Source organism: Lonchura striata, chromosome 12, assembly GCF_050655825.1.
Source record: "Lonchura striata isolate lonStrDom1 chromosome 12, ASM5065582v1, whole genome shotgun sequence".
NCBI classification, from domain to species: domain Eukaryota; kingdom Metazoa; phylum Chordata; class Aves; order Passeriformes; family Estrildidae; genus Lonchura; species Lonchura striata.
Window position 1 is genome coordinate 10,058,672 of NC_140714.1, and position 12,394 is coordinate 10,071,065.

Below are 12,394 nucleotides of genomic sequence, written 5' to 3' on the forward strand. Positions count from 1 at the left end.
TCATATCAGTTTGTCCAAATCCTGTTAGAGCTTGGCTTGAAAAACAGTCAGCAATAAACTACTTTAACAATATAACACAGTGTAGTTTTAAATAAAAAAATATGTCAGGATAAATTAACTCCTTTTTTAGGTCTTACTTTATAAATCTCTTCATAGGTTTCTTCATCAATCTCTATTGTAGTCACAGTTTCTTCTACATCACCCAAAATCATATTTAAGTGCTGATCGTATGCCTGTAGAAAGTAAGTTTAGTTTACCATGTTTCCCAAAATTCAAACATGAGTTTCTTAAAATGAGAATTTTAGCAAGACTTTGAGACATAGTTTTGTCTGATTTTGACCAAAACATAGTACTATCATTCTAGTTCCAGCTCAACACAAACATAAACAAACGAGAACTTTGCAGCAGAAAAAAGAAGGCACAACATTTGCATTTACTGCAACACTTGCAGGAAATAGCTCTGAAGCATTCTGTGAGAGCATTTACAAGACCTCAGAGACAGACAGACTTTGTTAACATTAAACCAGCTATACACTGCTGCCAGTCCAGCCTCCTGGAATTGATTACCTGGGGGCAACTTACAGGGTTTGAAAGCTGCTTCTCGTACAGTGCTACAAAACCTTAAACTCATGTTCCAAAATCCTTAAAAAGCATGTTGCAAACTACATGTCCCTCATGGATCTCTCATTATCTGTGTGCTTCCAAAGGAGTTGAGGCCCAGTTAACTCATGGGGCAACTGGTTCTCCTTCCCAGCAGGGCACAGCACTCAGGGAGGCTGACTGACTTACAGAAAGCAAAAATCTGAGAATGCAGCTGAACACCTGCCCCATCACACCTCCCAGGGTGTGCCTTAAGGGATTCTTGTTTGATAATAATGACCTCAGTCTAGAAGAGGCCTCAGGGTACATCATATGAAGAGGCCTGCAGTATTGTTGCTTATTTCACAGACAGAGAAATGGAAGCCAAAAGCAGTGAAATTTGTTGCTTGGTATCATTCAGGAGACAAGAAGAACAAAATACATCTCTTGATTTTCTAGGGAAGCAGTTAATAGCTGACAAAGCACTGAGGAAATGAGATTTTTCCACCAATCACATTACAGTTCTGGTAACTAAGACAATTCTTAACCTACTTTCTCCAACCACTTCTGCACTTTCAACCAGGAAATGCAATTACTCATGTTTTAAAACTAACTTTTTCAACAACCAGTGGAATATTACAGGTAAACTTGTTTAACAGACTGTTGTACATAAAGAAAGGCTGCACAGTGCTTAGCTGGATGAGCATGACAATGTTGTGAAAGTTTTACTTACATGTAATCTGCCTCTAAGCTCTCTGTCATTCCTCATTTTGACATAGATTCGCTCATCTAGACTGAGTCTGATGAGATCAAGTGGCTCCTCTACAGTATTTGTTGTTTGTTGCTAAAAAAATAAAGCAGCATTATTTGTACAGAAGAAGCCTGTCAACTTTTCCACTCCTCAATGTGCGACACAGAAAACAAAGGAGTGAAAACACAGATGCAAATAATTCAAATTACTCCATGACATGTTAGTGAACCTGAGTGCTGCTGATTTACCACTCCACTGACACTCAGCAGCCCTGAGCAATGCGAGTCAAAATACTTCATTTTAGCCTGCAGCAAGTCATTCTTTACACACAGGGGGACTGGAACTGGATGATCTTTAGGACATCACACAAACCATTCTATAAACAGTGAACTGTTTTTCCTACCGGCAGCCACAGTTTACACTGCAGGAACCAGCAGCATAGCTGTGCCGTGGCACGGCACAGCTGAACCAGCCGAACCCACGCTGCCTGCGGTGCCGGCACAGGGAGTTACCTGGGCACACCCCGGGGGGATCCCTCGGGTGCCCCGGGCACACCCCGGGGGCATCCCTCGGGTGCCCCGGGCACACCCCGGGGGCATCCCTCGGGTGCCCCGGGCACACCCCGGGGGCATCCCTCGGGTGCCCCGGGCACACCCCGGGGGCATCCCTCGGGTGCCCCGGGCACACCCCGGGGGCATCCCTCGGGTGCCCCGGGCACACCCCGGGGGGATCTCTCGGGTGCCCCGGGCACACCCCGGGGGGATCTCTCGGGTGCCCCGGGCACACCCCGGGGGGATCCCTCGGGTGCCCCGGGCACACCCCGGGGGGATCCCTCGGGTGCCCCGGGCACACGCTGCCCCCCACACTCACCGCGGCCAGGCCGGGCCCCGAGGCTGCCGTGAAACCCCAGCACCCAGCGGCCTGAGGCCCCTTGCTGGGCGAAAGGCGCACTTCGAGAATCACAATTTAAAAAAAGTGTGACGACCCCCTCCACATCTTCCATACACATCCCGTCTTTCCCTTCTAGCTGCCCCCGTCCTTCAGAGCCCGGGGCACTGCCCTCGGCGGCTTTCCCCCTTCCCCTCCGCGGGCAGTGCGGGGTCGGCGGGCCTGCAGCGAGCCCTGCCCGCGGCCCGGCAGCGGCGCAAGCTCGGAGCCGGCACGGAGAGCTCCCGGGCTGCCCAGAGCTGCCTCCCCTGCGGCCCGAGGGAGCCCAGAGCGCTCACCTGGTCCACCTCATCCGCCATCTTTCAAAGCGCCTCCCGCTCCCGCCCGCGAGACTTTATGGCCCGGCCCCTTCCTTCCCTTCCCTTCCCTTCCCTTGCCTTGCCCGCCGCGCCCTCCGCGGGGCGGGCCGGCCCGCGCCATGGCCAGGAAGCGCCGAGCGCCGCCCCGGCCCGCCGCCGCCTGCAAGAGGCGCTCCGGGCGGCCGCCGGAGGAGGGTGAGGAGGGTGAGGAGGGTGAGTGCGGCACGGAGGCCGCGGCGGGCCGGAGCTGCGCTGCCGCCGCGGCTCGGGCCGCTCCAGCCGCGGGGTCGGCTCGGGAAGGACGGGCGCGCCGGCCTGGAGGAAGATGGATGTTATCGCTGTGCTATCCAGGCGTTAAACCCGCGTGTGACTCGTCCCCCACGCTGCCAAAGGCTGAGCAGCCCGTGCGGGGCTGTTTCATCTCGGCCGTGCTCTCCTGAGCAGCGGCATGCGAGAATAACTTGTTATGAGTGGCAAGCACGATGCTTGGTTTTCCGCCGATTCCATCGGTAGGACTGTAGGAATCTTTAGGTACTTCTTGTGAGTTATGTAGGTATTTCTCTCCAACAAGTCTCACTGTTCAAATTCTGCTTGTTTGTAAACAAACAATGACATGCTCAGCATTGTGATTGCTCGCATTCTTCTGAAGCTGCCTCTAATGAAGGCCATGGAGATATTGTTTCAGATGGCCATGGAGATGAAACTCTGTCCTCTAACATTAATCTTCATTTCTTTTGTCATTTGCAGATGATTTTGAAGAGAAAAAGCCCAGTATAAAAAAGACCTCAAAAGCTCCAGCTAGGAAAAAGGGAGATGATTGTGATACTGAAGTTTCCAACTCAGCAAAAACTTCCAAACTTTCAAAACAAGAAGAGGCAAAATCACAAATAAAAGAAAGTAAAAAGAATGCTAGAAATAAAGATAATTCTATCAAAGAAGAAACATGCAGGTAAATTTATTTATCACTCAAGTCTATAGGACCTTTTTCTTACTTCTTTCTGTGGTTTGATGGTCAAATACTCAATCGGTTGTTACTGATGCAGAGATCATGCTTGATTTGTTTCTCTATTTTTAGTCTTTGATAAACAAGCACCTGCGTTTCCTGGTGCTACCACTGTTTTGTGATTTTAACAGTGACTCACTGAAGCATCCTCAGACGGAGATAAAATTAAAGACAGAATCTCCTGTTAAAAAAGAAATGGATGAAGACAATACTGACAACAATGATGATGATGATGAAAGTGAAGATGAATGGGAGGATGTGGAAGGTAACAATTGCATATTTTTTCATGTTAAGCACTTTTTTTAAGAGCCTGTATATCACAATGATTCCTCAACAGCAGGTGACCAACATCCCACAGTAATTTCAATTAACTTAGCACACACAGTGTTATGGAAGATCCAGGAGCTGGTAGTTACTGGATGTGTTCTGTTTGAAGGTTGTTTGAACACTTGAGAAGGAAAATGTAGGTTCTTATCCAATCACCAGTCCTCCCTGGGAATCTATTCCATGTTTACTTATAATTTAGTGTTTTATTTTTACAGAACTTCAGGAGCCTCCAGATAAGTTAGAAGAAGCTACTGTTCTTCCATCAGTGGGGCTGCCAAGCAATCCTGTCGAGATAGAGATTGAAACCCCAGAGCAGGTGAAGAAAAGAGAGAGGAGGTAAGAACAAGGAGGTGGTGGAGGGCTGCTAAAGGCTGAAGTTAAAAATACCCTAAGTCTTGGCTGTCACTGACTTGCTGCGTTCATTCAGGGTGAAAATCCCCACGTGGTTCAGACCAGTGAGCTGGAATAATGCAGGGCTATGGGATGAACAGTTTACACACTGACTGTTCTACCAAAAATCTTCAGTGGAAGTTGGCAGGAATGGAGGAGGCTTTTCAGCTTCCTCGAAAATCAAGTGTGTAACTTCATTGTGTTTTACTGTCTCCGTTTCCAGTGAAGGGACAGCAGGAAGTCTCTGCGAGGACAGCTGTGGGTGAATGACATTGTGTTACTGCAAAACCTTAACAACCTGTTCACATAACCAATCACTAAACCTTTCCTTAAGTGTGCATGGAAGATGGCCCAGTTCAGAAATCAAGAAAGGCAGGTCCACAGAAAACCCACAACATCCCTTTCTTTTGTAATCTTCTGCAGAGAAAAAAGAAAAGCTGAGTTTGAGATGTACCTTCGGAGAATGATGAAACGTTTCAGCAAGGAGGTTCGTGAGGACACACATAAGGTATTTGTCACAGAGAACCATGGCAGAGAAGAAATTGAGCATAAAGGTGTCTGAACTGATTTGTAATCAAAATAAGCTATTTTTTAAATAGTTAGAAAGGCTAGAAGTGACAAAATAAAGAGGCTGTCGTCCTGACAGATGCTCATTAAGGTTCCTCTTAAACTGTGAACTGGAAACATCAGTACCTGTGTTAGTAAAATTCTAACTCAAAGCATATGTGAGTAGGATGTATATGTCTCCATAGAGGGATATTGTCTCATTCTGTTGGGATTAAACTGTCAGCCATGTAGAGCAGGAGACACTTGCAAAGACTTTAGTGCTTTGCTGTCTTCTGAAGACAGCACTGAGTCTTGGGAGGCATTATTGCCACCTCTCTCTGTTAAAAGGAGCAGTGAAGTATTCCTTGTCTTTACCATGAGCAGTAGTTCCAATAAGGAAAATCTCTTGTGAACTCACTTTCAAACTCTTCTCTCTCAGGTTCACTTGCTGTGTTTACTAGCAAATGGTTTCTACAGGAACAGGATCTGCAGCCAGCCAGATCTCCTCGCCATCGCTCTGTCCATCGTCCCCACCCGCTTCACCCAAGTGCCCACAGGCCAAGTGGGCCTTGTCTACCTTTCCAACCTGGTGAAATGGTAAAGCTCTTCTGATGGTGCTGTCACATAGAATGTAGAGCGAGAGTTCTGGGAGAGGGGTAACTGTAACTAGCAATTTTCTGTGGGTTTTTAAAATTTTATCTGCAAGGGTGAGAGGGGCTGTCCTTTTTAGAGAAGGAGAGGGTGAACTCAGAAGTTTAAGAATACAGTCACAAACACTGGATAATAAGCAGGTGTCTTGTATTTCAGGTTTGTTGGAACCTTCACTGTCAATGATGAGCTTTCCACTGAAAAAGGAGAGCCCCTTCAGGCAACACTGGAGAGGAGGTTTGCCATCTATGCTGCACAGGATGATGAGGAGCTTGTTCATGTAAGAGACTGGGAAGTGCAGGGCTGGTTGGTGAGTTTGGATGCTGTGTGTCAGGTCATACACAAGTGGTGGAAGGGGTGGATTTGAAGAAGGCAGATCGGTGACTTAAATGATTCTCTAGCTTTTTATTTTCTTGCATTTTTATCTCAAGAGCTCCTGTGATTAAAGTACTCAATCTGTTTTGCAGATATTTTTAATTATTCTGAGAGCATTACAGCTGCTGTGTCGTCTCGTGCTGTCTTTTCAGCCTATTCCTCTCAAGGAGACAAGACCAAAGGTAGATTTTGTTGTTTGTGTAGAATAAGGAATAGGTCATTGATTTAGTAGGATTAAAAAAACTTTATTCCTATTACAGCTTATAGTGAATTGTTTACTGCATGAACCAGGGTTCTGTCTACATTGCAGAAAATGCACACCCTTAATTTTTAATTTTCTTCTTTAAAAAAGCCACTCATTTCTGTGTTTCAGCAAAGATTTCTTAACATTTCAGTGGGTTTACATTTCTTAAAACTTAGATGGCAACTCTTACTGCATGAATACACCTCTATTCAGCCAGTTGCCTGAAGTTTTCAAGTGAGTTGATTGTACCCGTGAACCTTTGGTCTGCATGAACCTTGGGCTGATTTTAGTCTTTTTTTTTTACCATGTTCTTAGCTGTGGTCATAAAAATGACCTGGCCTGTTTCCCTGTAGGCAAAGAGCTCATCCAAGAGGCTGTCTCACAGCAGCACCCATGAGGGACGGGAGAGTTCTGCCACAACACCCAAAGCTGTGGCAAAAACATGCCCCTGCAAAAAAGCCAAGCAGGATGAGAAATCCTCAGAGAGCAAAGAAAGCAACAAGGAGCCAAAGAAACCCAAAACTGCCCAGACTGGAAGGACACATAAATCAAAGCTGACTAAAGGTAGCCAGGAACAGAAGGGATCAAATAATGAGACCAGTTCAGCAGAAAAAGATGTGCCAGTCAGGCCCAAGAACGACCGCCGGAGACGAGTGGCCTCCAAAGTGTGTTACAAGGAAGAGAGTGGAAGTGATGAGGGCAGTGCTTCAGACTTTGAGGTTTCAGAGGAGGAGAGTGATCTCTCTGATGAGGATTTTGAAACTGTCCCTAAGAGGCGGAGAAGTTCACAGGCCTCCCAGAATTCAAAGCTGACAACTGTAAAAAGGTCAAAAACTGAGACTTCAGAAACAAGGCAAGCAGAAAATTCGCATGGAGCTGAGACTAAACCAGCAAAAAGTACAACTCCAGCCTTGCCTCAAGCACAGAGAAAGAGAAACAAAATCATTTCTAGTGATGAGGATGATGGACAGCAGGAGGTGAGGAGAGCAATGGGCACAGACCAGTGGCTGGAGGTTTTCCTTGAGCCTGAGGACAAGTGGGTTTGTGTAGACTGTGTTCATGGCAATGTGGGCCAGCCCCAGCTGTGCTTTGCACATGCCACAAAGCCGCTTTTCTACGTTGTGGGGTTTGACAACGATGGGAGTGTCAGGGATGTGACACAAAGATATGATCCAGTGTGGATGACCTCAACAAGGAAGAGCCGTGTGGACGCAGAGTGGTGGGAGGAGACACTGCAGCCATATGAAAGTCCCTATGTGGAGAGAGACAAGAAGGAAGAAAATGAGGTAAATCACACTAGGTTGTTCAGGACACGTAGTGCCAGGAGTCCAGTCCCTGGGTTCTCATTCAGGCAAAAACATTAGAAATCTCTTACCGTGAGGAAGAAGGTTTGTGTTTGAACTTGAAATGTTAAGATTGAACATAAAGAGACTATGCAGTGGTAAATTGAAATAATATGAAATTATGGAGGTTGTTCAGACAAGTTTGCATAGCTTGTGCTGGAAACTGGTGAGGTTTGTGTAGTGTTTAGCGTTACTCTTCTTGGAGAGAGTTTTTAAAATACATAAGTCATACTAAGTCATACTAAGTCCTTATTTCCAGCAAGAGTATTTTGGCCTGTTGGCTCATCTGCTAAGTTTCTGGTGTTTTTTCCTTTGGTTCGTATTATAGTCATTCTTATTTTCTTACAAAGGGTAGTGAAAAAGTTAAGAAATTACTCTTTTCTGTATAATTCTTACAGTTTCAAGTGAAGCTTCAAGATCAACCTCTACCAACAGCAATTGGAGAATACAAAAACCACCCTCTCTATGCACTGAAGAGGCACCTCTTGAAATACCAGGCCATCTATCCCGAGTCAGCTGCTATCTTGGGGTACTGCAGGGGAGAGGCTGTCTACTCCAGGTGAGTTGTGCACTTACTGTCACCTGTATCTGTGATCTTTGTAACAAACTGGAGAGTTAATTTGCATAACAAACGAGAGTTAATTTGAATGATGGTATCAGCAGTAGTCTTAGGCCACATGCATAAACAGGTGAGGCATTTAGCTGCCTGACAGCATTTGTGTATCACTAAGATACAGCTTTTTTTATTATTCCTAATATGATAAGTTTATTGTGGATCTGTTATGGATGACTTGAAAACTCTTACATTTGCTTCTTTCTGGCCTTTTCAGAGACTGCATACACACTCTGCACTCCAGGGACACTTGGCTGAAGCAAGCTCGAGTGGTGAGGATTGGAGAAGTGCCTTACAAGGTAAGAGAGTTCGACTTCCTCCTATGCAATCCATCTGTCTTCTAAAGCTCAAGGTCAATTCTGTTTTGGTTTTTGTCTTCTGCTTTGTCAACAGATGTAGATTTCACACTTGCTTGCATGGTTTGTGATAGCTGTACTGTCCACCTGCTGTGCCTATAGATCCTACATCCTGCCCAAAGCCCAGCTTTGTTTTTTTCCCACCCCAAGAGTATCTGGCAGAACTGCTTCATTTTCACCTTCTCCAGAGGCACCCCAATGTTTGATGTGCACTGTTGGATCCCTGCCTGTTGCATACAGGTGCCATGGGTTGTCATTTATACGCAATGGATATTGAAGCTAGGAAGTAGCATTTCTGCTCTCCCAGAACCTTCTCCTTTGGTGTCCTAGGAAAACCTCAAATCACTGTCAGCTGCTTGTGCTGTTACAGGCCTGGTTGTTGTATTTGCAGATGGTGAGAGGATTTTCCAACCGGGTGAGGAAGGCGCGCCTGGCAGAGCCGGCGAACCGGGACCAGGAGGACCTGGCGCTGTTTGGCCGCTGGCAGACAGAGGAGTATCAGCCTCCCATAGCAGTGGATGGAAAGGTAGCTGGGAAAGCAGAGGGCTGGTCTAAAGGAAGGGGTTTGTGTGGAGTTCTGGGCTTTGTTTTTCCAGAAGTTGTATGCTTCAGACGTGAGATCAGTCAGTAATATATGGATTCAGGATTAAGAGTTGAGAGGTCAATGTTCACAGGAGGAAATAGTCAAAACTTTACTGAGCCTTTCTTTCACAAGTACTCACAAGGTAATGAGAGCAGACTTCTAAAGCCAACATTTTGCTGATCTGATCTTCCTATCCCATGTTTTGCCTTGCTAATTATCTGCATTTCAGCCTGAGTAACAAAGCTTGGGCAGAGGACATAGCTAGGAGATAACCATGCAGCTAAAATCTAGGCTTTTACCTTGTCATGTGAATACTAATTGAATACTGGAGTGGAATATAGCAGGTCAGGAGGGGAGAGTTCCTGAGTTACAGCAGGTATTTTCACCTCTCTCCAGAAAGCAGGATTATCACCATCTCTCTTTAATCTTGCCATAACAGGTCCCTCGGAATGAATATGGAAATGTCTATCTCTTCTTGCCATCCATGTTACCTGTTGGCTGTGTGCAGCTGAAACTGCCAAACCTGAACAGAGTGGCACGGAAGTTGGACATTGACTGTGCTCAAGCCATCACTGGATTTGATTTTCATGGCGGCTACTCACATCCAGTGTATGTAAAAGCTGCTTTCTTGCACCTGTCAGATGTTGAGGTCCTGCAGAATTTGTGCATCTTGTGTTGAGGGGAGCATGTGACCAGTTGTATACTTTGATCCTGTGAGACAGACAGTAGCTTTTGGGCTGGCTCAGCAGGCATTTGCTCCCTTTCTTTTGCCTCCTTATAGCTGACAGAAGATTGTGTTCTCCTTTCTAGTACTGATGGGTATGTGGTGTGTGAGGAGTATAAAGAGGTCCTTGTTGCTGCCTGGGAGAATGAACAAGCAGAAATAGAAAAGAAGGAGAAGGAGGTGAGAATTATTTTTGCACCTTCCTTATTGTAATATTTACAAACTAAATTTCATTGAAACTGGGCAGTCAAACAGGGCAGACTATGTAAGCAACGAGCACGAGGCTTTTTTGATGGTAGTTTAAAAATCTTAAAGATTTCATTTCCTATGTGTGTAAATCCATTGAAACTCAGAGTAGTAAATTTTTCTCTTTCCCATAACAATCCCCAACAGAAGCGTGAGAAAAGAGCTCTAGGGAATTGGAAGCTGCTGACAAAAGGACTTCTCATCAGAGAGAGACTGAGGCAACGCTACTCCATCAAGGTATCCTGCATTTCTATCAGTCATTTCTTTTTCTGGAGGTTATTTTAACTGTAGAAGAAAATTTCCAGACTGTAGTTGGTCTAAAGTCTTCAGCTAGTAAAAAAAGCTACACTAGAAGTTCAGTGTGGTCATGTTCATCAAAGATTTGTTACTGTTTAACAAGGAATGAATGCTTTTAATTTTTTTACTATTTTCTGTTTTCTCATATGCTTTCCTAGATTAATTCCTCTAAGCCAAACATGTAGCTAACAGGATGAGAGTGGGGCACTTTTTTAGATGTTTTAGTTGTTAATTTTTTCTGCAAGGATAAAGATGAAAAGCCTGATCTTTTTAAAACAGGTTGGTTTTATTCTTATATTGTCAAAAGTGCTTGTGTTGCAAGAATGCTTGGTGTTGAGAAATAGAAGCACTTTGGGTGGGAAGCCCAAACCAGAGCAACCAGCTTCTGTAAGGCCACTCATTATCACTGTGACCAAAGACAAGCCCTTAGAAAGGGGCAGTTACAAGTGATTCTTAGAGTGACTTCCTGATTTTCACACCTGTTTTTTCTAGACTGAGCCATCAGCACCTGAGACAGAGAAAGGAGGGGGATTCTCTTCAGATGAAGAAGGAGCTCCGAGCTCAGAGAACACAGTGGGGAACACAGCCATTTATTGGCCCCAGAATCGCCAGCAAGAGAAACAAGAAGAGATTGCAGCCAAAATGAGCAAGCGAGAAAAGAGGGGAGAAGCAGCTCAATTGTTTCCTTTTGAGAAATTGTGATGACCAGCTTTTCTTTGGTGTTTTCAGATGCAGGAAACATAGTCATGATAGAAGAATCCTTTACCACTTAGGACCTTAGGCTCTTCCTCTGCACTTTTGTTTCTGAGCTGTCAGGGACCAAACTAATTCAGTATCCAGTTTCCTTTGAGATCACAGGTATCACTTCATTATCAGATTTTTCCTTTTGTCCTTGGACTTGGGAGAAGAGCTGCACCTTCCAAGATCACTTTGCTTTGTTGGGGTTTTTGCTCTCTTTTATATCACTCAGCACTAATAATTGAGTTTCTTGAGGCACTCCTGTCATCAGCAGTCTCTTTTCCTATTTTTCTTGTTTTCATTTTTCCCTGCTTGCTCAGAACTAAAGCATCCAGCTGCTTTTTTCTGTCTGCAGAGAGGTGGCCAAAGGAATGCTGATGCCTGCTTTGATCCGTAGCTTACCCAAATCAGTGGCGAGATATAGTTCTGGCCTTTCTGGCTCAAGGGGGAAATACTTCCTTTAAGGTCTAAAAAAAAAACAACCCAAAATCAGAATATGGACATATTTGTATTTTCTAAAGAATACTTACATTTTGTAATGTAAGTTTGGCTTTTCAGCCTCTCATCTTCCTTTACTCTCAGAAATCTGGGAGTAATCTCTCAGAAATGCTGTGGAAGGGAGAAGCCCTGTCCTTGTTACAAAAATAGGGTTCAATATGCCATCTTAAGCAGTTTGAATATATATGATTACATATTTACTTCTGTTGCTTATCAAGATCTTGTTCTGGAGCACAACACTCACTGATGGAACAAAATTCACTAGAACCACAAAATTCTTGTTATCTAGTACCATAGCATTAAAAACTGTTGAGAGAGGAATATTAAAATCTATATAAGCTTTTGTTGCACTTCTGTAGTAGAAATACTGATCTGTCTTTGGCAGTATGTATCTCAAGTCGACTGACACAGTCTCTTCAAAATTCAGTCATTGTTGGACATTGTCAAAGAAACTGAAATGTAAGAGAATGGCTTTCATGTATGTTCAGAAGAAAAATCTATTTTTGTACTGTATTTGTAGATCAAAATAGAAGTTTGAAAAAAAGAGTATGTTGTCTGTTCTCAGAATGCACAAGCCTCAGAATGCCCAGTCTCCTTAAAATACAAGGGGCTGTAGCAGTCAGGTTGAGCTATCACGTTTTTCAAATGATCTTAGAGAGGCAAGAAAGTGACTGACTTCTTTGGTCAGTAATGGGGAGTAAACCCATGGCAGGCTGACAGCAGTACACAGACCAGAGAGCAGCTTCCCAAAACAGAAATATCTGCAGGATAAACAAAACCCAACAATATGAAAATAGTTCTTGTGGAAGCTACAAACCACCTGGATATTACACTGTTCCTGGACATAAAGCATGCAATACTTTAATAAAAAAGCCTACAGACCAAC

The 12,394-nt window shown here is 44.6% G+C and overlaps 2 protein-coding genes across 7 annotated transcripts in view; one reads left to right on the forward strand and one right to left on the reverse strand.

Annotated features, from left to right (window-relative positions):
* LSM3 (LSM3 homolog, U6 small nuclear RNA and mRNA degradation associated) overlaps positions 1-2,604 on the reverse strand; it is a 3,169-nt gene extending 565 nt beyond the window's left edge. Inside the window, exons 1-3 of the mRNA XM_021531970.3 lie at positions 2,557-2,604; positions 1,313-1,423; positions 138-233 (exon numbers count right to left, since the gene is read on the reverse strand). Of these exons, the coding sequence (XP_021387645.3) occupies positions 138-233; positions 1,313-1,423; positions 2,557-2,577 (228 nt within the window). The 5' untranslated portion in view covers positions 2,578-2,604. The remainder of the gene's footprint in view (positions 1-137; positions 234-1,312; positions 1,424-2,556) is intronic.
* Positions 2,605-2,676: 72 nt separating this feature from the next.
* XPC (XPC complex subunit, DNA damage recognition and repair factor) lies at positions 2,677-12,393 on the forward strand. Of its 6 annotated transcripts, none has more exons than XM_085590473.1 (16): positions 2,677-3,108; positions 3,325-3,526; positions 3,712-3,845; positions 4,123-4,243; positions 4,721-4,805; positions 5,283-5,440; positions 5,651-5,771; positions 5,959-6,048; positions 6,464-7,396; positions 7,852-8,012; positions 8,284-8,365; positions 8,814-8,948; positions 9,445-9,614; positions 9,816-9,909; positions 10,123-10,212; positions 10,765-12,393. In XM_085590473.1, exons 3-16 carry the CDS (start codon positions 3,776-3,778, stop codon positions 10,972-10,974), a joined length of 2,520 nt encoding a protein of 839 aa, XP_085446599.1. In that variant the 5' UTR covers positions 2,677-3,108; positions 3,325-3,526; positions 3,712-3,775; the 3' UTR covers positions 10,975-12,393. The 6 variants fall into 6 exon arrangements, with proteins under 6 accessions (XP_085446599.1, XP_085446596.1, XP_031361781.3 ...); XM_085590470.1 differs by having other exon boundaries at positions 2,677-3,086; XM_031505921.3 differs by having other exon boundaries at positions 2,677-2,790.
* The last annotated feature ends 1 nt before the right edge of the window (position 12,394 follows it).

What these genes read in the sequence shown, in the direction of transcription:
- XPC (XM_031505921.3), top strand. Translation starts at nt 2,697, where the DNA reads ATGGCCAGGAAGCGCCGAGCGCCGCCCCGGCCCGCCGCCGCCTGCAAG. An exon ending in GTGAAGAAAAGAGAGAGGAG is followed by an intron (nt 4,244 to 4,720) that starts GTAAGAACAAGG and finishes AATCTTCTGCAG; the next exon opens with AGAAAAAAGAAAAGCTGAGT. An exon ending in CCATAGCAGTGGATGGAAAG is followed by an intron (nt 8,949 to 9,444) that starts GTAGCTGGGAAA and finishes TTGCCATAACAG; the next exon opens with GTCCCTCGGAATGAATATGG.